The sequence below is a fragment of the Halichoerus grypus genome, chromosome 15 (assembly GCF_964656455.1).
Source record: "Halichoerus grypus chromosome 15, mHalGry1.hap1.1, whole genome shotgun sequence".
Lineage (NCBI taxonomy): Eukaryota > Metazoa > Chordata > Mammalia > Carnivora > Phocidae > Halichoerus > Halichoerus grypus.
Window position 1 is genome coordinate 26021127 of NC_135726.1, and position 19362 is coordinate 26040488.

Below are 19362 nucleotides of genomic sequence, written 5' to 3' on the forward strand. Positions count from 1 at the left end.
GCCCCGGCTGCCGCTCCTCCCCCGGCCCCGCCTCCCTGGCCCCCGCGCCGCCCGCCTGTCCGCCGGTCTCTGCAAGGCCGTCGGTCCGTCCGCCCGCCCTCCCGGCGCTCCTCCGCCCTGGCCCCGCTATCCCGGCCACGCACGTCGCTTCCTCGGTTCCGGCCGCCGCTAGCCCGTTCCCCGCCCCCGGGCCGGCCGCCGCCGCTACTCGAGGCCGGGGATTGGCAGTGCGCGTAGGCCGCGCCGCCGCCGCTGGAGCCGGAATAAAGGGGCGGCCGAGAGAGCAGCCGGTCGCCACTCGCCCGGCGCCTGACCCCGCGGGCGGCCTGGAGCAGGTGAGCGGCGGGGCGCCCGGGGCTGCGTCTGGGGGCCACTCCCGCGCCCGCCGCACCCCTTCCCCAGCCGGCCCGCCCGCCACCACCACCACCTCCCCCCCCTTCCACCTCCGGCCCGACCCGGCGGCCTCCTGAGCTCTGGGGCGGCCCCAGGCCAGCCGGGGCGCGTAGCTACTAACCGGGCCCAGCCTGCGGCCCTGGGGCCTTCCTCGGGCCCAATCGCCCGCGGGGCCGGCGCTCCGGCCCGTAGCGGCCTGGCCGTTCCTGGTGAGGGCTGACAGGAGGCAGCCCAGCCGGGCTGGCGGGCAGTGCCGGCGGGGAGGTGATCGCCTTTCATTCGGGTTCCCAGGGAGGAGGAAGGGCTGGCGTGGGGCGCAGGTGGGGGCCTCCCTTTGCCTCCGTTACCCAAGTCTCTCCTCTTTGCGGAATGATCAGAGAGGCCTCCGGGTCGCACCTTCCTGGAAGTGGGCAGGGGTGGGCAGCTGAGCTGGGGGCCCAGGATCCGGGACCCTGGTTCTGGCAGCCATTCATGCCGGAAAAAAAAAAAAAATTCATCTGGGTTGGCTCATCCGGACCTAGACTGCGCTCAGAGTAGCCCCTCTTCCCTCTTTCCTGGGGAGGCTTCCTACCTGCTTGTTCATGCAACCTGCTGCGTCCACCACGAGCAGCGGCTCCTTTCCTTCTTTCCTACCCGGAAGATGCTGTGGGTGACAGTTTTTCGCCTGACTCTTAGGTTTCTTTGGCAGAACAGTTAGAGGCAGGGCTGGCCTGTGAAGGCATCCCCTTTTTTTCTCCTCTTTCCCTCAGGAGAAAACTTAGAAACTTTTCAATGTTTGAGGCAGAGGAGCTGGAAACCTGAAAGTGGGTTGCATGTAATTCTAAAAGTTCCTCCCTCTCGCTCTCATTACCTTCTGCTGCCACAAAGTGGTGAGTTAGAGATTTGCCTGGGCTGGGTGGTCTTTCCCTTCCATGGATTACCCAAAATGTTAGAGACTTGGAGCAAGGGAATGGAGTTGCCTCTGGAAAGGTTGTCTTTTCCAGGTTGTCCTGGGAAGAGGAGAAATGCTCTGTGCTTAGCATGCTACTTCCCACATTGCCGAGGCAAACTCCCGATTGCCCACTTTTTCCTGCGGGCCTTGGCACTGTCAGATTCAGAGGATTTAGGAGTTTTGGGTGCTCTGGGAGATAACTAGAGCGGGGATGTTCTGCTGTGGAGCCCTCTAGGCTGGCTGGGTCTATGGACCTATCATCGTTACCCCATCATATATTGGCTCAGGTCTCTGCAAGGCCATCCTAACTGTTGGGTGGAGGAAGAACAGGCACGTGGTCAGGATAGAGGGCCTAGCGGATAGTTGAGAGGGATGTGGGTCAGCCCCTCACAAAATCAGTTTTTTGAGATGGTCCTCGGTTGCTGTAGTTGTTTTAAATATTGGCTGCCTGAGGCCATTTGCTCTTGGGCCCTCAGGTCTGGGAGGCCTGGCTCTCGGTCTCAGCAGGCTGTTGTTACCCTGAGCAGGGATGTCCTGGGTTGAGATTCAGGGCAGCCAGGGGAAAAGAGCTCGAAGGCCTCGGGGCATCCTCCACCAGTGCCTCTCTGCTTCTATCTAATAACATATTGGGCTTCCAAGTAAGAATTTTGTTTACAAAAAAAGTTACGCTGCTGAAATCGGTTTGGACGCCATGGGCCTCCCTCTTCCTTTGGAGCATGAGCAGAATTTATGACTTCTTTGTATTATGCGCAGATCATCCCAGACCCTTATCTGTGAGACAGCTGGCTACAGAGGGCTGGCGGTAGGCTGGGGAGCCCGGAGGCTCTCTTTGCTGGAGGGGCTGAGCCGCCAGCAGACTTCTTTGGTCCTGTGTGAAGAGAGCGGGTCTTCCAGCCCTGAACCCCTCTCTTCCCTGATGTGGCAGCAGTGTGGCGAGTGTGGGCCGAACGGGGAGAGGGGCCCAGGGACCAGCCGCGGATCTCGGCGTCAAGCTGACCCTTTTTCTCTTCCCTCCAGAACCAGTCATCGGGGAAGGCAGAGCCCCTCTGGCCTCGCCCCCCGGCACCCTGCCCTCGAGAGCCCCGCGTCCCGTAGGCAGAGCCTGGCAGTCCGTCTTGGTTAATGCCGCCGGCCGTCTGACCAGTCCCCCTTGTGTGCCTCCTCTGAGGTCTTTGCCCATCCCTGATCCTGGGCAGCTTCTCTCTGGGCTGGATCACCTTCGGCGGGAAACTGAAGCCCTTACTCTCCAAGCCCTGTTTCGTCTTCCCAAGCATGTCAGAAAGCTGGCAGCAGCCCCCGCAGACGCAGCCCCAGCACCACGCCGAGCCACCACCCGCCCTGGCCGAGCACGCGCTGCCCCCGGGCTCGGCCGAGAACCCCCTGGGCTGTGCCGTCTACGGCATCCTCCTGCAGCCGGACCCGGGCCTCCAGCCCCCGCAGCACGCGCCCCTGCAGGCGGCCGGCGAGCCGGGCCCCAAGTGCGGCGTGTGTGGTCACGACCTGGCGCACCTGTCCAGCCCGCACGAGCACCAGTGCCTGGCGGGCCACGACCGCTCCTTCCAGTGCACGCAGTGTCTCAAGATCTTCCATCAGGCCACAGACCTGCTGGAACACCAGTGTGTGCAGGCCGAACAGAAGCCTTTCGTCTGCGGCGTCTGCAAGATGGGCTTCTCGCTGCTCACCTCGCTGGCGCAGCACCACAGCGCGCACAGCGGCGCCAGCGGCCTGGTGAAATGCTCCATCTGCGAGAAGACCTACAAGCCGGCCGAGGCGGCCGAGCCGGCGGCCACCGCCGCCGCCGCTGCGGCCACCTCCCTGCCCCCGGCCCCCGCGCCGCCGCCGCCGCCCCCGCCGCCCCCGCCGCCGGCTGTGGCCCCCGCGGAGCAAGCCGACAAGCCGTACAGCTGCCCCATCTGCCAGAAGCCCTTCAAGCACCTGTCGGAGCTGTCGCGGCACGAGCGCATCCACACCGGGGAGAAGCCGTACAAGTGCACGCTGTGTGACAAGAGCTTCAGCCAGTCCTCGCACCTGGTGCACCACAAGCGCACGCACAGCTCCGAGCGGCCGTACAAGTGCGCCGTGTGCGAGAAGACCTTCAAGCACCGCTCGCACCTGGTGCGCCACATGTACGCGCACTCGGGCGAGCACCACCTCTTCCGCTGCAACGTGTGCGAGCTGCACTTCAAGGAGTCGTCGGAGCTGCTGCAGCACCCGTGCACGCCGAGCGGGGAGCGGCCGTTCCGCTGCGGCGAGTGCCAGAAGGCCTTCAAGCGCCCGTCGGACCTGCGGCAGCACGAGCGCACGCACAGCGCCGAGCGGCCCTTCAAGTGCGACCTGTGCCCCATGGGCTTCAAGCAGCAGTACGCGCTCATGCGGCACCGGCGCACGCACAAGCCCGAGGAGCCCTTCAAGTGCGGCCTCTGCGAGAAGGGCTTCGGGCAGCCCAGCCACCTGCTCTACCACCAGCACGTGCACACCCTCGAGACCCTCTTCAAGTGCCCCGTGTGCCAGAAGGGCTTCGACCAGTCGGCCGAGCTGCTGCGGCACAAGTGCCTGCCGGGCGCGGCCGAGCGGCCCTTCAAGTGCCCCGTGTGCACCAAGGCCTACAAGCGGGCGTCGGCCCTGCAGAAGCACCAGCTGGCGCACTGCTCGGCCGCCGAGAAGCCCCTGCGCTGCACCCTGTGCGAGCGCCGCTTCTTCTCGTCCTCGGAGTTCGTGCAGCACCGCTGCGACCCGGCGCGCGAGAAGCCGCTCAAGTGCCCGGACTGCGAGAAGCGCTTCAAGTACGCGTCAGACCTGCAGCGGCACCGGCGGGTGCACACGGGCGAGAAGCCCTACAAGTGCCCCAGCTGTGACAAGGCCTTCAAGCAGCGCGAGCATCTCAACAAGCACCAGGGCGTGCACGCCCGCGAGCAGCAGTTCAAGTGCGTGTGGTGCGGCGAGCGCTTCCTGGACGTGGCCCTGCTGCAGGAGCACAGCGCCCAGCACAGCGCCGCCGCGGCCGCCGCCGAGGGCGCCTACCAGGTGGCCGCCTGCCTGCCCTGAGTGCGCGCCTCCGAGCGGTCCCCACCGGGCCCTCCCCCGCCCGGCTGGGTGGTCTGAGGACCGAGGGCGCCCGGGCAGCCGGGGGGTGGGGCTGGGGGGGCCTGGCGCTCCCGGTACCGGCCTGGAGGGAGGGGTGGGGGGAGCCAGATCGCTGTGGCTGGCCCTGATCCCACAAACCTCTTTCCCATTACAGGATTCCTTTACTTGAGAGCCATCAGCCTCCCTTGTCTCTGGAGGCCTGGAACCAGGCTGGAAGTCAAGTGGCCTCCCTCCACCCCAAGGAGGGACTGTTGCCAGCTCCACCTTCCCAAACTTTTCAGCCTAATTAGAAACCAGATGGGTTAGGAAAGAGGATGGTCATGGGCGGGCCTGGGAGAAGGGCTGGATCCCACAGGTGGGCTGGATGTAGGGCATCTTCCTTCAGGTCGCCGTCTGAGGGAGCCCGCCAGCTTTGTGATGTAGTCCTGGGGCCCAGGAGGGCAGACGGTGAGCCTGAGCCGCAGGCCTCTCTGTCTGCTCCAGGTGGGGGCCGTGTGGCCCCCCGGGTTCCCCCAGGGAGACATACAGGACGGCTGCACATCTGTGAGCTGGGTGTGTCTGCAGAGAATCGGCCCAGCTAGAGGGGAGGAGGCAGAGAAGCTCTCCCGGGACACACTCAGCCAGGGACAGTGCCCTCCACAGGGAAGGGAGGAACGGCGGCTTTTGTTCTGAGGCCTAATCCTGCTGTTCGGAAAGTGCCCCTCCTACCTTTGCAGCATGGTTCCAAGCTCTGGGGAATGTGTTCTCGGCCAGACCGAACTACTGATGAGAAAGAAGGGGATTGTTAGACCACCTTGGTGCCTGGGAGGAAGCAGGGCCAAGTCCACGGTCTTACCAGTGGATGCAAACAAGTGTCCTCCTCCTTGAATGTGTGAACCAAAGTGTCAAGGGCGTGGCTCCAAACAGCTTGCGCCTGCTCTCCTTCAGGGCCAAGACTGGGCCTGGCACCCAGGGTGGGGGTGGGGTGTGAAAGGACTCTGACTCCACAGTGCTCTCCCAGCCCCTGGGAACCTTCCCCGTCAGTCTGGCTCCTGGGCTGGACCCCGGGGGTCTTGCGCTGCCAAGATGCCCTGGACATTATCCAGTGACTTCCAAGGCCAGAGATTCTGGGGTCCTCCCGGGGTCCCTGTAGGTCTCTGCCTGCCCACCGGGGCTCATGGAGTCAAGGGTGTCCAGGGCAATAGGGAGCAGGCCAGGGCAGAGGGTTGTTAAGGGAGCTGGTAGGTGCCTGGAGTTGACTGAGATCACTGGCCAGTGGGGGCCCTCCTGGGGAAGCCCGAAGGACCTTTATTATCAAAATGATTCTTGTGAACCCAGCTGTGCCCCTGCCCCGCCCTCTTCCAGCCCTCCTTGGGCGTGGGTCTGGAAAGACTTTAATCAGTGCTTGCACCAAGGGCCCAGAGGAGCAGGGAGGCCCGCCTTGTCTCGCTCCCACCTTGAGAAGGCTGAACAGCCCGCATCCGCCTCCTCTATGGGACCAGGCTCCCTTCCTGTGCCTGCAGAGAGGGGCCGGTCCTTCCCCTCGGTGCTGGCTCTCAGTCACAATGCCTCAAAAGACATGGAACCCGGGCCGACAACAGGCCCAACTGCAAAATTTTCCCTTTCCTTTTGCTTTCTAAAAGCAGTTGTTATACTGTTCATAACATTGTATAGTTTAATTTCACGTCATTTTGGATCTTATATAAAAATGTGAAAATTTGGATTTTTAAAAAGAATGACTCCATTTTAGATAGCCCCTTTTGATGTTAATATATAGTGAGTCCAATGTATGCTTTAGAAGTAAAGACATTGACCATCACAGACCAAAGCTCTGCTTGTTCTGGTCATTCTTCCCCTGGGGGATGATGGGGCATGGAGAGAGACAGAGGGGTGCAGCCTCGGGTGGCAGGCTTGGAATCGGGACGTGAGGCTGGGTTCGAATCCTGAGTTTTGAATGTTCTGGTCATGTGACTTTGGGCACGTCACTCAACCTCTTTGGGACTCAGTTGCCTCCCTTGCCTTGCTTAATTGCTGTGAGGATTCATGACGTCCCCTATGGAGGCCCTGGGCTTGGGGGGAAAGCTGCGAAGGTGCTGACAGTCCTCGGGGCCCTAAGGGATAGGCTTGCGGCCTCCTGACCTGCTGGAGGTCTAACTGCAGCCCCAGCGGAGGGAGCTGGGCTGGGAGGGACACGCAGCTTGTGGATGGTAAGAAGCCGGGAGCCCGGCCTGGTAAGCATGAGTGCTTGCTCCGCGCCCGTGGGAAACCAGGGCTTGCCCGAAGCAGCAGTGGCCCCAGCCAGGTGCCCTGCCGCAGAGGGCTGCCTGCTCTCAGCCCACTTGTACTCACCCCATCCTGTGGCCATCCATCTGCGTGTCCAGCCAGCTGCCTCCCTCCTTGGCCTTCCAACCCACCTTTCTGTTCCCTGCCCCAGGCCCCCAGTGGGCCAGCTGTGACTCAGGCTCCTTCCATTTTCTCAAAGGCAGGGGTGGAGGTGGGGAGAGAGGGAGAAACAGCCTCCCCAGGCTAGGGGAGGGTGGTCAGCACCTTGCCCCGGAGGTGGGGGTGGGGAGAGTAGAAAGTCAAGAGGACAAGGAGCTGCCCATGCCACAGGGGGGCTCAAAACTGGGTGCAGACAGCTAGTGGAAAGGCTAAGGAGGACCCCAGAGGTGACCCAGACCCCAAACCCCTTACTTCCTCTGTGTGTGCCCCTGGGAGGTCCTCCCTTGAGGAGCCGTGTGGTCCCTTCCTGCAGGTGTCCACTTGTGAGCCAGAGGACGCCCAGGGCCCCTCGTGTCCGTGCCAGGCTTCACTCCTGCCTTCCTTGCTAGCTGAGTGACCTTAGGCAAAACCCACACACCTTGCAGAGACTCCTGGAAAGCACTGGCATGTGTTTGGTGCTTTATAGCTTCAGGTTGCCCTTCCTGAATGTTCGATGGTCTTCGTGTGCGTGGGCAGGAGGAGCCCTGGCGGGGCTGAGCTCACACAGAGCCTACAGCGAGGTGCTTTTGCTCTGTCTCCATCCTCTTCTTACAAAGCTACGCGCCCCCCCGCCCCTCCGGCCCTCTGCCTCTGGGCTCCAGCCTGCGCCCAAACCAGGGCAGTGAGTGGAGCCTGGATGTTCAGGTTCAAGTCCTAGCCTTTTGATAAAAAGTGACCCCAGGCACTTGTTATCTGCCCCTCTTGGGGGCCTCAGTTCCCCATCTGAAGCAGAGCTCTTGACCCTGATCTCTAAGGGCCCTTAGAGACCTGACACTCTGATTCTGGGAGGGTGACAGGATCAACCTCTGTCCTCTTCCTCTCCCTGCCTCTGCTGGCTTCCAGCCTGCAGTCTTCCTGTGTCAGTCTGGCTTCAGCTGTAAGCGACAGAAACGGCGCAGACAGGCTTGAGCAGCTGACCACACCGCCCACCCACCCGCCCAGGAGCCCCCACAACCTCCTGCGTCCCATGGCTGATGTGAGTCTCCCCCTTGTAGAGCAGAGCATTTTCACCAGGGGACCTGGGACACTGTGATGCGGGGCGTAAACTAATACTCCCTCCTTCAGTCTGGGGAATCATGCGCTTTGCCCCAACCACTGACACGTAGGAAGAAGGTGGTACCTTGGGGTGAGCCGTGACATCGGGACGACAGCCAGAGCTGGGGAGGATCAAGAGACAGAGGCGGACAGAAGCCTCCCGCTTCGGAGCTGGTAATTCGGGAGGATGAGGGTGCAGTGCAATGGCCTTTGTGGAGGGTTGGGCACGTCGTGGCCACTCGGGAGAGCAGAACAGTCGGAGGTCAGAGGCCGGAGGGGGCTGCCCTAACGCTTCCCTCTGAATGTCGGGGCTCTCCCCACCCCCACCCTGACACCCCATTCATAAGCCCTGTCCCCTCTGCCCGCTGGTCAGAGCCTCCTACCAAGAGGGCAGGGCAGGGCAGACGTGAGTATTCCCTTTGGGCTGACGCCTGAGAAGTCCTGGGGCTGCCCAAGGCCACGCATTTGGTGGTGAAGGAGGCCTGGAATCGGGGAGGCTGGCCTGGTGGGGAACAGACAGAGGGGATGGGTCAGCCCTGGGCTCTGAACGTCCCAGGCCCCCAGCTCCGGCCGCTGAGGCCTGGGGCTCTGGTTCCAACCCACTTTTTGCGGGCCAGGAAGCTGGGCACAATGGCTGGGCCCGGTGCCGGCACCCGGTCCAGCCAGGGGACAGGAAAGCCTTTCACCAGCTGGCAGAGGGAGCGGCCAGCCCTCCGGTGGGCCCTCGACTCCTTGAGGGATTAAAGCCGCCAGGCTCTGTCTCCCCATCTGTGCAGAGGCGGCTCCAGGAAGAGCCTAGACCTCCTCAGACGCCTTTGTGGAAGTTTTCTGTCTGTCTCCAGTCCTCCATCCTGACCTCCCGCCTCCCTACCTCATTCCCTCCTCCAGAGCAGGCCTCAGTCAGGCCCGCGGGCTGCTCCGGCCTTGGACGTTGTCCCGGGGCCTCCCAGGCTGGGCCAGGCTGGCCTGTGATAAGCTCCACATCCCATCCTCAAACGGGGGATTTCTTTGTTCCTTGAAGGTCATGCCTCCAGGAAAAGCCTTGGCTGCTATTGATTGTCACAAATGTATAAAGATTCCAGGCCCGGAATGCCCAGTCCTCCTCAGGTCCCTGAAAAGGAGGTCAACAGGAGGGGTGGGAATAGGGGGTGCCCGCGGGGGTCTCCCTCTTGCCTGTGTGTGTTTCCCCAACCTAGGTCTGCATTCCTGCCTTTGTTCATCCAGGAGCTGGTGCGGCGGGGCATGCAGCTAAAACTTCAGAGGAGAGAGGTTTGAGCTTTTCATGTATCAAAAGGTAAGGTCAGAAATGTCAAAGCTTCTGATTTTTAGCACAAAAGGTTACATGTGAGTCCTCCCTGACCCTCACCTCACCCCTGATCCATCCCTGTTGCCAGTCCCAGGCCCTGGGTGAGGATGTATTTGGTGTGTTACTTTGTCATGAACACAACTGTTACTTTGTAGTAGTTGTTTCATTTAGTCTAGATCTGTGTGTGGGTTCTGCGTGGCCCCAGGCCCCATTCCTGAGCCCCTGTGTTCACTCAGAGAGGTAAAGGGAGCCTCCAAGTGCAGTATTTCCTTAGAGCCAACTGTGGGCCAGAGGCTAGGAGTTTGTTCTGTAGGATCGGGGAAGACTGGGGGGCCGGGGGGAGGGAGCACTTGAGAGGGGCCTGCCTGGGAGAAATGGTGGGATTTGGGTTGGAAGTGATGGGAAAGGCATTTCAGGTGGGAGGAAGGCTTTGAAAGGTGAGGAGGCAGACAAGAGCCTGGGTGTTCAGAATAGCAAGGAGGCTGGTGGGGAGGTTTGTGCGGGGCAATGCATTGAGGCCCAGGGCCAGGGATGTGGACTGGGGCACTGACCAGGAAGACCTGTGGGTGAGGCCATGGAGGCTGGACTGTCCCCAAGGTAGTGGCCATAGGGAGGATTTCTAATGATCTATTTATGATGAGTAAAGAGTCCTCCCCTGAGGCTGAGGGGACTTTGAGGCCAGGAGACAGTGGCCCAGGCTAGGTGGGAGTGGGGCTTCTTCCCATCTCTTGGCCTCTGGGTGGGATTATCAGATGTCCCCACCCCCAGGAAGCCCCCTCTGGTTTCCTCCCCACTCTTGGCTTGTATCTCTCTCATAGCAGGAAGGCAGTGGAATGTGGTGGCTATGCAAGCTCAAGGGTCAGGTAGGCTGGCTTCAATTCCCAGCTCTGCCAATCACCAGCAGTGTGACCTTGGGCCAGGCACTTAACCTCCATTTCATCACCCATAAAATGGGCCTAAAATTACCCACCTCATGGTGTCTGCAAAGTGTTTAATACATTATCTTACGCTTAAAAAATAGAAAGTGGTAGGGTGCCTGGCTGTCTCAGTCGGAAGAGCATGGGACTCTTGATCTTGGGGTCCTGAGTTCCAGCCCCGTTTTGGGCGTAGAGATTAATTAAAAATAAATTAATTAATAATAAAAAAAGAAGGTACAAACTGAATCAGGCTTGTTAATGCTCATCCACTCTGCATTTCCTTTATTCTTGGACACACATTTTTAGGTCTATGGAATCAGGATTCAGTGTACAATTGGTGAGCAAGAACCTAATTACATTGCTGGTGTGGGTTACCGTACCTTTCAGTGTCTTGGGCTCGAAGAACGTGGTGTGGTTTAGGTGTGCCCACATTCTCACCTTCTGCTTTCAAGTTTGAATCAGCTGGGCCTGCCTTTCTCCTCCTGTACTGGGAGCACCTCCCAGGCAGGGAGGGCGTCTGGTCTGTGTCCTTCCTGCACCCTGCATGGGGCCGGGTAAGCCTCAAATGTCCCCTGGGCCAAATTCCCGGAGGGCCTTGCCCAGTCATTCAGCGTCAAGGAAGCAGGGCCAGGAAGAAAGCCCCAGGCACTTGATTCCCTCTGGTACATTGAAGCCTGCTCTCTGGCTGTCCCAGGCCCACACAGGCCAGGACTCCAGCATCCCTGCTGTGATGGGAGCCTTGGGCGGATCTATCCCTTTTCTGAGCTGTCGTGTTGGGGGAGGCACTCAGGTTTGCAGAATGTGGCTCTGACGCCCCAAGAGGTTCTGCCAGGGGCTTCCTGAGGTTCAAGCCAGGTGGACTGCCCGCTGGGCTGGGAGGAAAGGGTTTCTTCCTGCATGAAATGGCAGGAAGCTGGGGACCTTCTCGATAGGCCCCCAAGGAAGAAGGGGCTCCGTGATCTGTTTACCACTCCCCGTCTGCTCCTCCCCATGCTCCTGCTCTGTTGTCAGCAGAACCCCACCCTTGAGGACAGACAGACAGACACCATGGTCCCTCACCTCCGTATGAGGATAGTAACCATCACCTCCACCCCTAAAAGAAATTAAAGTCAGCCTAGAGTCTGTAAGGCAGGCTCTGTCTGCATTATCAGATGACAATGACAAAGCTGTCTCGTTTTTTACCCAAGATTGAACAAAAGACCTCCCATTCTGGGACATAATTTATTCTACGACATTGAGCGCAAACTGTATGTGAACACTGTGTCGAGTGCTGGGACTTGCTCTGAGTCCTGAGTTCCGGGTGTGGCCGAAGTGAACTACTTCCTGATCTGGGCCTCAGTTTTCCCATCTGTGATATAGGATAGCATTCGTTCTGGTCACTTTTCAGAGTGTTTATGGGATATGAGGCATGGAGGAGATAATAAGTCACATGACAGTGTGTTCTGAATAGCGTAACATTGAGTCCAGAAATAAGAGCCTGGTATTATTCTTTAAATTCCTTCCACCTGAGACCTAGCTTGTATGCAGTAGGTGCTCAGTAATTATTAGTGGAAGGGGATGGGGAGGGTGTAAGTCAGGGTTTCCTAACCTTTGTGGGCACTGACTCTCCTGAGAATCAGATGAAAACAAGGGGTCTCTCCATGGGAAAATGTATATGGGGGGGCACATACAGTTTTGCTCATGATTTCAGAAGTTTCAAGGATCCCTGAGGCCCCAGACCCTAGCCGCAGCGCTCCTGTTCAGATAGTCTTAGAGCTTGGTGGCTATTTATCCTGGTTGGGATCTGTCCTTGCAGACTGCCCACAAGTGGGATGCGGGTGGGCTATCTGGAAGGGAGCTGGCTCTCCCTAACCATGCCAGAGACACTCTTCCTTAGCCCTTCGAGTGCGGTTATTCCGGACCTGGCCCACGAGAGCCCATGGCTATCCCCAGGACATGCTTTCCTTTCTGTAGTTTGGTGGACAGATGTGAGGGCTAGTCCTGAAGCTACGTGGAGGGAGTAGGTGATTCTTGCTCCACGCCCGGAGGCTGCCTTGAGCCCACCAGAGCCTGCCAGACCCAGGGAAGCCCCCAGAGTATACTGGTATGGTAAAAGCTTCTGAGAGAGGTATCTAAAATTCCTTTTGAACCTCCTCTTTTCTTTTTAGGGCCCAAGTTCAAAGTCTGAGGTGGAGGGGGCCCGGTTGTGGGGCTGCAAGCAGGGGACAGGGGCACAGGGAAAACCCAATTCCCAGGCTAACTCTACACCTCACCCCTGGCTGAGCCTTGGGGCTTAGACCCTGACTCTTTACCTGGGGTCACGAAACATCTTTCTCCAGCCCCCCACCAGTCCTCCAGGAGTTGGCAGGGGGCAGGTAAAGGTAAGACAGCATCCTGAGGTACTGACGTCTCTCCCAGTCCCTGCAACACACACACACACACACAGACCTGGTTTATTATTACGAGATTTATTTCCAGTCAGGCTGACCTCGTAGGGAAATGAGTGGTGCCACCATACACCCCCCTGTCCTGCTGGAGAACCTGAGGTGCCAGAGTCCAGCAGCCTGAGGGTCAGCTTCCTTTTCACAGATTAATGCCAGGGGGTCAGATAGTTGACACGACTGTGGAGAGAAATAGGGTTGAGGCAGGGGCTTCCAGGGTGTCCTGGGGAAAATCAAGCTGTCCTTCTGTAGGCCTGCCCCCCAAACCCAACTTCCTGTCCTCAAAGCTCTGAAAACACAGCTTCCATCCTATCTCTCTATGGCTCAAGAGCCTTCAGTGGCTCCCTATTTCCTTTCAATTATATATTTTCAGAGACTCTGCTTGACTTTCAATCACCCCCTTCCAGTTTGCCTCATCTTTGTTTCTCATTGATCCCCAGTCCTGCCGTGCTTTACTCATTTTTCAAACATTTAGTGCACTTACCCTGGCAGGCATTATATAATAGTATATAATAGTAAAATATCCGAAAGCGTTCCCCTGTGTGTGGACAGGGTGGGTGAGAGAAGGCAAACTTTCCATCAATAATTATAACGCAATAGTCTATGTGCTATCAGATAGGGATGCATCTGTGGTGACCAGCCCGAGGGGGTTTGAGCTGGAGGGGAGAGGCTTCAAGGGAGCCTCAGGGAAGACCAAGGAGGATGGGACATCTAGGCTGGGCTTTCAAGAGTGAGGAGGAATTTTCCAGGCAGAGAAGGAAGGATCACCTAGGCCCTGAAACAGCAAAAGTGTGGCGTGCTTGGTTGTGCTGGTGCTTTGGGGGACACCCAGGAGTGTGGTACTGCTGCGGTGGAGGAAAGGGGGCCTGGTAGTTGGGAGAGGGCTAAAAGATGAAGATGCTTGAATACCTTCCACCTTCCTGCTGGAAACAGGAGCCTCAGCCCTTCCCACCTCTCCGGATCCTGGAAGGCAGACTCTCGGTTCTTTCCATCAGCCCTTGCTCTCCTCCCTGGTAAGCCCCCCTCCTTTTGGCCTAGTCTGAGCCAAATCGGGTGGGACATGCACTCTGCTCCCCCCATCTCCCAGTAGGCTGCGCTTTCTCCTGGCGCGGATCTCTCCAGAGGGAAGCAGATCGGGCCCTGATATCACCCGGAGGGTACCAATCCCTTGGCTCGAGGCGGGGTGGAGAGGGGTCTGAGAGTCGCCTGAGCCCAGAGGTGGCCAGGACACAGCCCCACGGAGGAGTGGCCGGTTGTGGAGCAGGAGGGGGTCATTCCCCTACCTGTAGATTGAGCCGAAGTGTCGGAAGGCGTTCCTGCCAAAAAGGGAGGAGGAAGGTGAGCCCGAGGTGGGGAAGGGTGACCCTCTGGGGGCACCTCACTCCCATCTCGGGAGGCGCTCCCACCAGAAGGATTACATTCCACCCTGGTGCCACCTAATGCCTCCACTCCGAAAGGTGGGGTTGCCAGGGACTGGACGACAGGATGCTCCGTTTGATTAAACATCTGTTCAGTTTGGAACTGCAATTTCCTTGTGGTGTATTGGAACCCAGCAGTTTTCCCGGGTCTCACACTTTCAAGAGTCACTAAAGGTGCTCGGAGGAAAGCGGCCAAGACCCCATCCTCCCTCCTCCGGGTATGGGGTCCCGGGGCCTGTGGCGTCACTTACAAGGAGTCGAAAGGCAGGGGTTTCTGTCCGTAGCGGTCCAGGCTGGGGTTCTGGTTGAGACAGTACTGGCGCGGGCCAGAGGAATGGGGGATCCGTGAGCCGAGGGGGGGACACTGACACCCCCGCCCCCCCGGCCCGCCACAGCGCTCTCTGCCAGAGATCTTGGCCCTGGGGACCGGGAAACCCTGCTCTGGGTGCCCTCTCCCCACCCCGCCCCGCGTATTAGCTTCTCCTCCCCGACCCCCTGGTCCCCAGGGACAGGTCAGCGCGCAGCCCTCCTTACCCGCCAATTCTGGGTCACCTCCGGCTTCAAGTGCCGCACCGCGTAGCCACTGAAACTCTCGACTGCGGAGAGACCGCCCTTCTCCAGCCCCCAGGCCGCCCCGAACAAGCCCCGCCCCCGCCCTTACCTGAGCCCCGCCCCTGGACCGAACCACGCCCACACCCGTTGGGTGAGCCAGTCCCGCCTGCCCCGCCCGGCCAGGACGAGCCCCTCTTCTAGACCCTGCTCCGCCCGTCCCAGAACCCGCCCCGCGCTCAGCCTCCGCCCAATGGCTCCCTCGGGCCGGGACCTGGCCCCTGCCCCCTCCCTAAGACGAGCCCCACGTCTTTGTCCCTCAGCCTGTCTCGGTCCTGCCCGCTCCAAGTGCCCCAGCTGCTCCTCGGTTTCCCCGCCGTCCTTGTCGCAGCCCCCCCGATGCCCCTCGCCCGCAGGTGGCGCTCCGGGTCTCTCCCGCCCTAGGGCATCCTCCGGGCCCAGTAGACTGACCCCTCTTGCTCGGGCAGGGCAGCTTGAACTCGCCGGCGGAAGACACGAAGCGGGACCAGTCCTCAATGGCGCGTGTGAAGCAGGGCCAGTCGACCCGGTTGATGCCCGGCACGATGGGTACCAGCTTTCCCTCGCGGCACCTGTTGCGGAGTCTCTGGCCCGTCGCCGTGACGTCCTGCCAGGGTGATGTGAGTCAGGGCGTAGTGGTAGGTGCAGAAGCCTGGGGGGCCGACCCAGACCAGCCCGTAGCCTGGGCCTGACAACTTGGCCCTTCCGGCCCAGGCGCTTGGCGGAGAGCCTGAAGCCCCCTAAAGGAGATGGGAAGGGGGCAGGGGCCCAAGCAGGCAGCTGAAGAACCCGAGGTACTTGGGGCTGGGAGCAGGCAGGACCTTCACACCCTCTCCCCTGAGCAAACCCGGGGCCAGGAGCAAAGGACACTCACCAAGCACTGCAGGGGTTTGTTGGGGACACCCAAAAGTGTGAAGTGGGCGTTGTCGAAGTCATCTGAAGAAGAGAGGGAGAGAGGGAGAAGAGGTGTCTCCTCCACCAGCCATCATGGGCCCCCTCAGGAGCCCTTTCTCCAAAAGTTCCTGGAAATATTTGACAACTTAAAAAAAACCCAAGATAGAATAGATTTTTACTTTTACAACAGGATGAACTCCAAGTAGATCAAAGATTTCAATGTAAAAAACACAAAACCATAAAAACCCTAGAGGAAAACGTGTAAATTCCCTTATAACCTTAGGGTGGGGAAGGCCATATCAACTCATTCACAATCTGATAGCCATAAAGGGAAGACTGATGACTTTGACTACAAAAAGCAAACTTCTGCTTGGCAAAACTGACAGGAGTCAAAGGGCAAATGGGAAAAAAATATTTCCACTTATTTTACAGATGAGGTGCAATTTCCCTGAAGAGTTCCTAGAAATCAAGACAAGAAAGGAAGAATGAGCCAGCTGTATGCATAGGTAATTCACACACAAACACAAGGAATGCTGGTGGTCCCTAAAACATATGAAAAGACACTCAGCCTCATTCACAATAAGATGAATGCATCTTCAAACTACATTAAGATGCCAATATTTGCCTATCAGATTGGAAACAATCCAAAAGTTAGTGCAGTTATTGGAAACAGGGCCACTGCTGTAATATTGCCGGAGGGGGTATTAATTGGTTCCAGCCTATGGAAAACAATTGGCATTAACTATCAGAAGTATAAATACACATACCTTCGGACCCTCTGGTCCTACTTCTGGGAATTTATCCCACATTACAGGTGTACAACTGGGAAATGATGTGGGTAAAAGATCTACCCATTTCAGCATTGCTGGGAGCAGAGAATGATGGAGCAGCTCAAGTGTCTGTCATTAAAGGACTCGTTAAATACACTGTGATATGTCCTCACTAGGCAGCTACTTAAAATAAATAGAGGCAGTTCTCCATACGAAACCTCCAAGGTGTCCAAGAGTATATGCTGTATGCTCCCTTTTGCTTTAACGCCTAAAACTGAGGCAATTGGAGGCAGAGAAGAAGATACATTCAGGTCACCACCTTAACCAAGTCATCAAACCTCACATCACGAACAGCAGGGTAATGACATTACGTGTCTCCCACTGAAGCATTAGGGCAAACATGGCAACCATCCCCTGTGCAAGATTCTGGCCACCAATGTTTTATCTGGCTAACCAAGCCTCTACACCTAGTTTCTAGTTTACAGAAAACAATCAAGGTAAACAACATTGTAAGGAAATACTCAGATTCACAACGTAGGACTATCTACAACATAAGTATTTTGAACTCTAAAAAGCCAATATTAAAATTGGAAATTTTCCAATTGGAAAATGGAAAGTGGGTGGACTATTTCAGACTAAAACAAGATACATAGCAACCAGTTACAATGTGCAATCCTAGATTGCAGCCTGGTTCTGGAAGGATTTTAAAACTGAGACATCTTTAGGGGTCATTTGGGACATTTCAATATAGACTGAAGAGTAGGTGTTATGGAATTATTGTTAACTTTCCTAGATGTGATCATATAGTATCGTGTCATATAGGAGGTTGTTGTCACTGGGAACTGTTTGCTGAAGTGTGTGTGAGAGTTGTGAGTGTGTGTGTGTGTGTGTATGTGTGTTAGAGAATAATCAAATATGGTAATGGATTAACTGAAGCAGGTGGAAGGCACTGGGTGTCCATAGTATTATCCTTTCAACTTTTTTCTATGTTTGAATATCTTCATAACAAAAAGTTGGGGAGCAAAAGAATTTATGTTTGTATTTGCATTAGTAAACAGTGGAAGGATACATTGGAAACTGGCAGGTTACCTGTAAGTCAGTAGAAGTGGGGGATGGCAGAGGGAGATGTTAAGATCTACATTGTTACAGCATTTGAATTTTGAACCTGTGACTCTATTACTTTTATTAACGGCATAAACTTGCAATAAAAATACATATCTAAATCAAAAGCTGTCCCTAAAAACCTAGATTCCTGGCTTCCAAGAGAACCCAGGAAATTGGGAGAAACGTGCTGAGCCTGCCCACGCAGCAGTTAGCCGGAGCCCCATGGCGGCTGCCCCTTAGAAGGCCAGGTGTGGGGGCCTCCCTCCTCACTGCTTCCCTACCCACCTCCGGCATTTCCCATCTAGGCCCTACAGGGCTCTGCATGGGGCCTCTGGAAATTTCCATGCAGTCTCTGACACCTTCGTCCCACTTGTCACCTGAGCTGGAAACTGGGTATCATTCCAGACTTCCCACTCTTGCCCCTCACCACACTGGTACCAAATCCTGTTACTTCATCTCCTAAATACCTTCCCAACCCCTCTCCAGTGGCTGAAACACTGTTACTCCTTCCTGAAGACTGTGGTCCTTCCCAGTGTCATACCCCCCCCCCAGCCCCCATCCACCTCTGGTCCCTCTGAGCCATCCTCCACCCCCTCCCCACCCCTAGAATGCTCAGACCTCTTTTCTGCTTCAAGTCTTCAGAGGGTCCCCTTTGCCTCCAAAGCTCCCTGAGCTTAGTAACAGTGCCCTGGTCCCCAACCCCAGCTCCTGCTGCTGCCCCAACCTTGTCCTTCAGCCCAACCAAACCCCTCAAGTTCCCCCAACACCTGGGGCAGTTTTTCCCCTCCAGGGCCCTGCACATGCTATCTTCTCTGTTTCCCTCCCTCTGGGGCAGCATCAGGCACAAAGCAAGTGCTTAATACATGTGCTGAAATGAACGTGTATTCATTCATTCATTCATTCATTCATTCACAGGCACCCCCATCTCCACACCCAAGCTTCTCAATCGATGAAGAGCTATTCCTTGGGTGCATGTGGCCTTTTCACCCCAAAGACTCTCCTGTCCACCTCTCATTCATGGGGAGTGTGAGGAGGGTCTTTCTCTTCCTTTTCCACGTGGAGAGCAGATTGGGCAGAAGCTGTCACTGTCGCTTTATGATCACTCCTACTACACGACTTCTGCACACTTCTCTCTCCATTAGTAACCACCGTCATGTTATTGTTGGGCGCGTGCTCTGTGCTAGGCACGACTTTAAGTGCTTCTCTTAGCTTGTTATTTATTTATTTATTTAAATTCAATTAATTAACATAGAGTGTATTATTAGTCTCAGAGGTGGAGTTCAGTGATTCGTGGGTTGTATGTAACACCCAGTGCTCATCACATCAGGTGCCCTCCTCAATGCCCCTCACCCAGGTCCCCCACCCCCCCACCTCCCTCCCCTCCAGCAACCCTCAGTTTATTTCCTGTGATTAAGAGTCTCTTATGTTGTCTCGCTCTCTGATTTCGCCTTGTTTTATTTTTCCCTCCCTTCCCCTATTCTCCCAGCTCGTTTTAATCTCAGCATAATATGAGGCAGGCCCTGTTACCCAATTTTCCTGATAAGGAAGCGGAGGCTGAGACCTGGGCAGGTCCCCACCCCCAACCCCCAACCCCGCCCCCCTCCTGGCTTTTCTCCCCCCCCACCCCCACCTCTGCCCCGCAAGGCCCGGAGCGGCCGGTGGCCAGCGGCAGCCCGGTGGCCGGACCTCTGCGGCAGTAGGTGGTGGACCGGCAGTGCTCGTCGGAAAGGCAGGCCCTGACCGAGTCCATGTCCATGCGGCGCAGGCTGGGCAGGGCCGGGTGGTAGAGCTGCTGCTTCACGCCCGCCAGCTGGTTGCGTGGCGGCTCCAGCGGCAGCAGGATGGCAGGGGATGCGAACGCGTGCGTGGAGCAGTTGTCCCAGGGCACCAGGTCGATGATGCGGGTCATGGCTGGGGGAGCAGAGACACCCCGACCCAACACCCTTTTATGGGGTGACACAACCTTGGCCGGGGCTGATTTCTCTACTCGTCCAACACTACTACCCAGACCTGGGGGCATCGCCTGCGGAGTCAGGGACATT

The 19362-nt window shown here is 57.4% G+C and overlaps 3 protein-coding genes across 8 annotated transcripts in view; 2 read left to right on the forward strand and 1 right to left on the reverse strand.

Annotated features, from left to right (window-relative positions):
* Positions 1-34: 34 nt before the first annotated feature.
* On the forward strand, positions 35-6208 carry ZNF319 (zinc finger protein 319). The gene is made up of 2 exons (XM_078062859.1): positions 35-335; positions 2342-6208. The coding sequence occupies exon 2, from the start codon at positions 2597-2599 to the stop codon at positions 4367-4369; it is 1773 nt and encodes a 590-aa protein (XP_077918985.1). The 5' UTR covers positions 35-335; positions 2342-2596; the 3' UTR covers positions 4370-6208.
* A 132-nt stretch (positions 6209-6340) lies between these two features.
* Positions 6341-19362, forward strand: part of CNGB1 (cyclic nucleotide gated channel subunit beta 1) — an 82702-nt gene continuing 69680 nt past the window's right edge. Inside the window, exons 1-6 of one of the 5 annotated variants that reach the window (XM_078062856.1) lie at positions 6341-7844; positions 7975-8077; positions 9128-9197; positions 13480-13559; positions 15002-15172; positions 15879-15952. The gene's annotated coding sequence lies outside the window, so the exon portion shown is untranslated. Of the gene's footprint in view, positions 7845-7974; positions 8078-9127; positions 13560-14470; positions 15173-15878; positions 15953-19362 lie in introns of all 5 variants that reach the window. The other 4 variants (XM_078062853.1, XM_078062854.1, XM_078062855.1 and 1 more) reach the window with 4 other exon arrangements.
* Positions 12594-19296, reverse strand: SPMIP8 (sperm microtubule inner protein 8). 2 transcript variants are annotated; one of them, XM_036124276.2, is made up of 7 exons: positions 19007-19296; positions 15427-15488; positions 14985-15159; positions 14499-14560; positions 14216-14280; positions 13830-13862; positions 12594-12726 (listed from the first exon to the last, which is right to left on the reverse strand). In XM_036124276.2, exons 1-7 carry the CDS (start codon positions 19227-19229, stop codon positions 12696-12698), a joined length of 651 nt encoding a protein of 216 aa, XP_035980169.1. In that variant the 5' UTR covers positions 19230-19296; the 3' UTR covers positions 12594-12695. The 2 variants fall into 2 exon arrangements, with proteins under 2 accessions (XP_035980169.1, XP_077918986.1); XM_078062860.1 differs by having other exon boundaries at positions 14216-14361; positions 14490-14560.

Coding starts and splice junctions, on each gene's coding strand:
- ZNF319 (XM_078062859.1), top strand. CDS start 2,597: ATGTCAGAAAGCTGGCAGCAGCCCCCGCAGACGCAGCCCCAGCACCAC.
- SPMIP8 (XM_078062860.1), bottom strand. CDS start 19,229: ATGACCCGCATCATCGACCTGGTGCCCTGGGACAACTGCTCCACGCAC. Junction 15,160..15,426: donor ACAAACCCCTGCAGTGCTTG/GTGAGTGTCCTT, acceptor TCACCCTGGCAG/GACGTCACGGCGACGGGCCA. Junction 14,561..14,984: donor GCCCTGCCCGAGCAAGAGGG/GTCAGTCTACTG, acceptor GTCTCTCCGCAG/TCGAGAGTTTCAGTGGCTAC.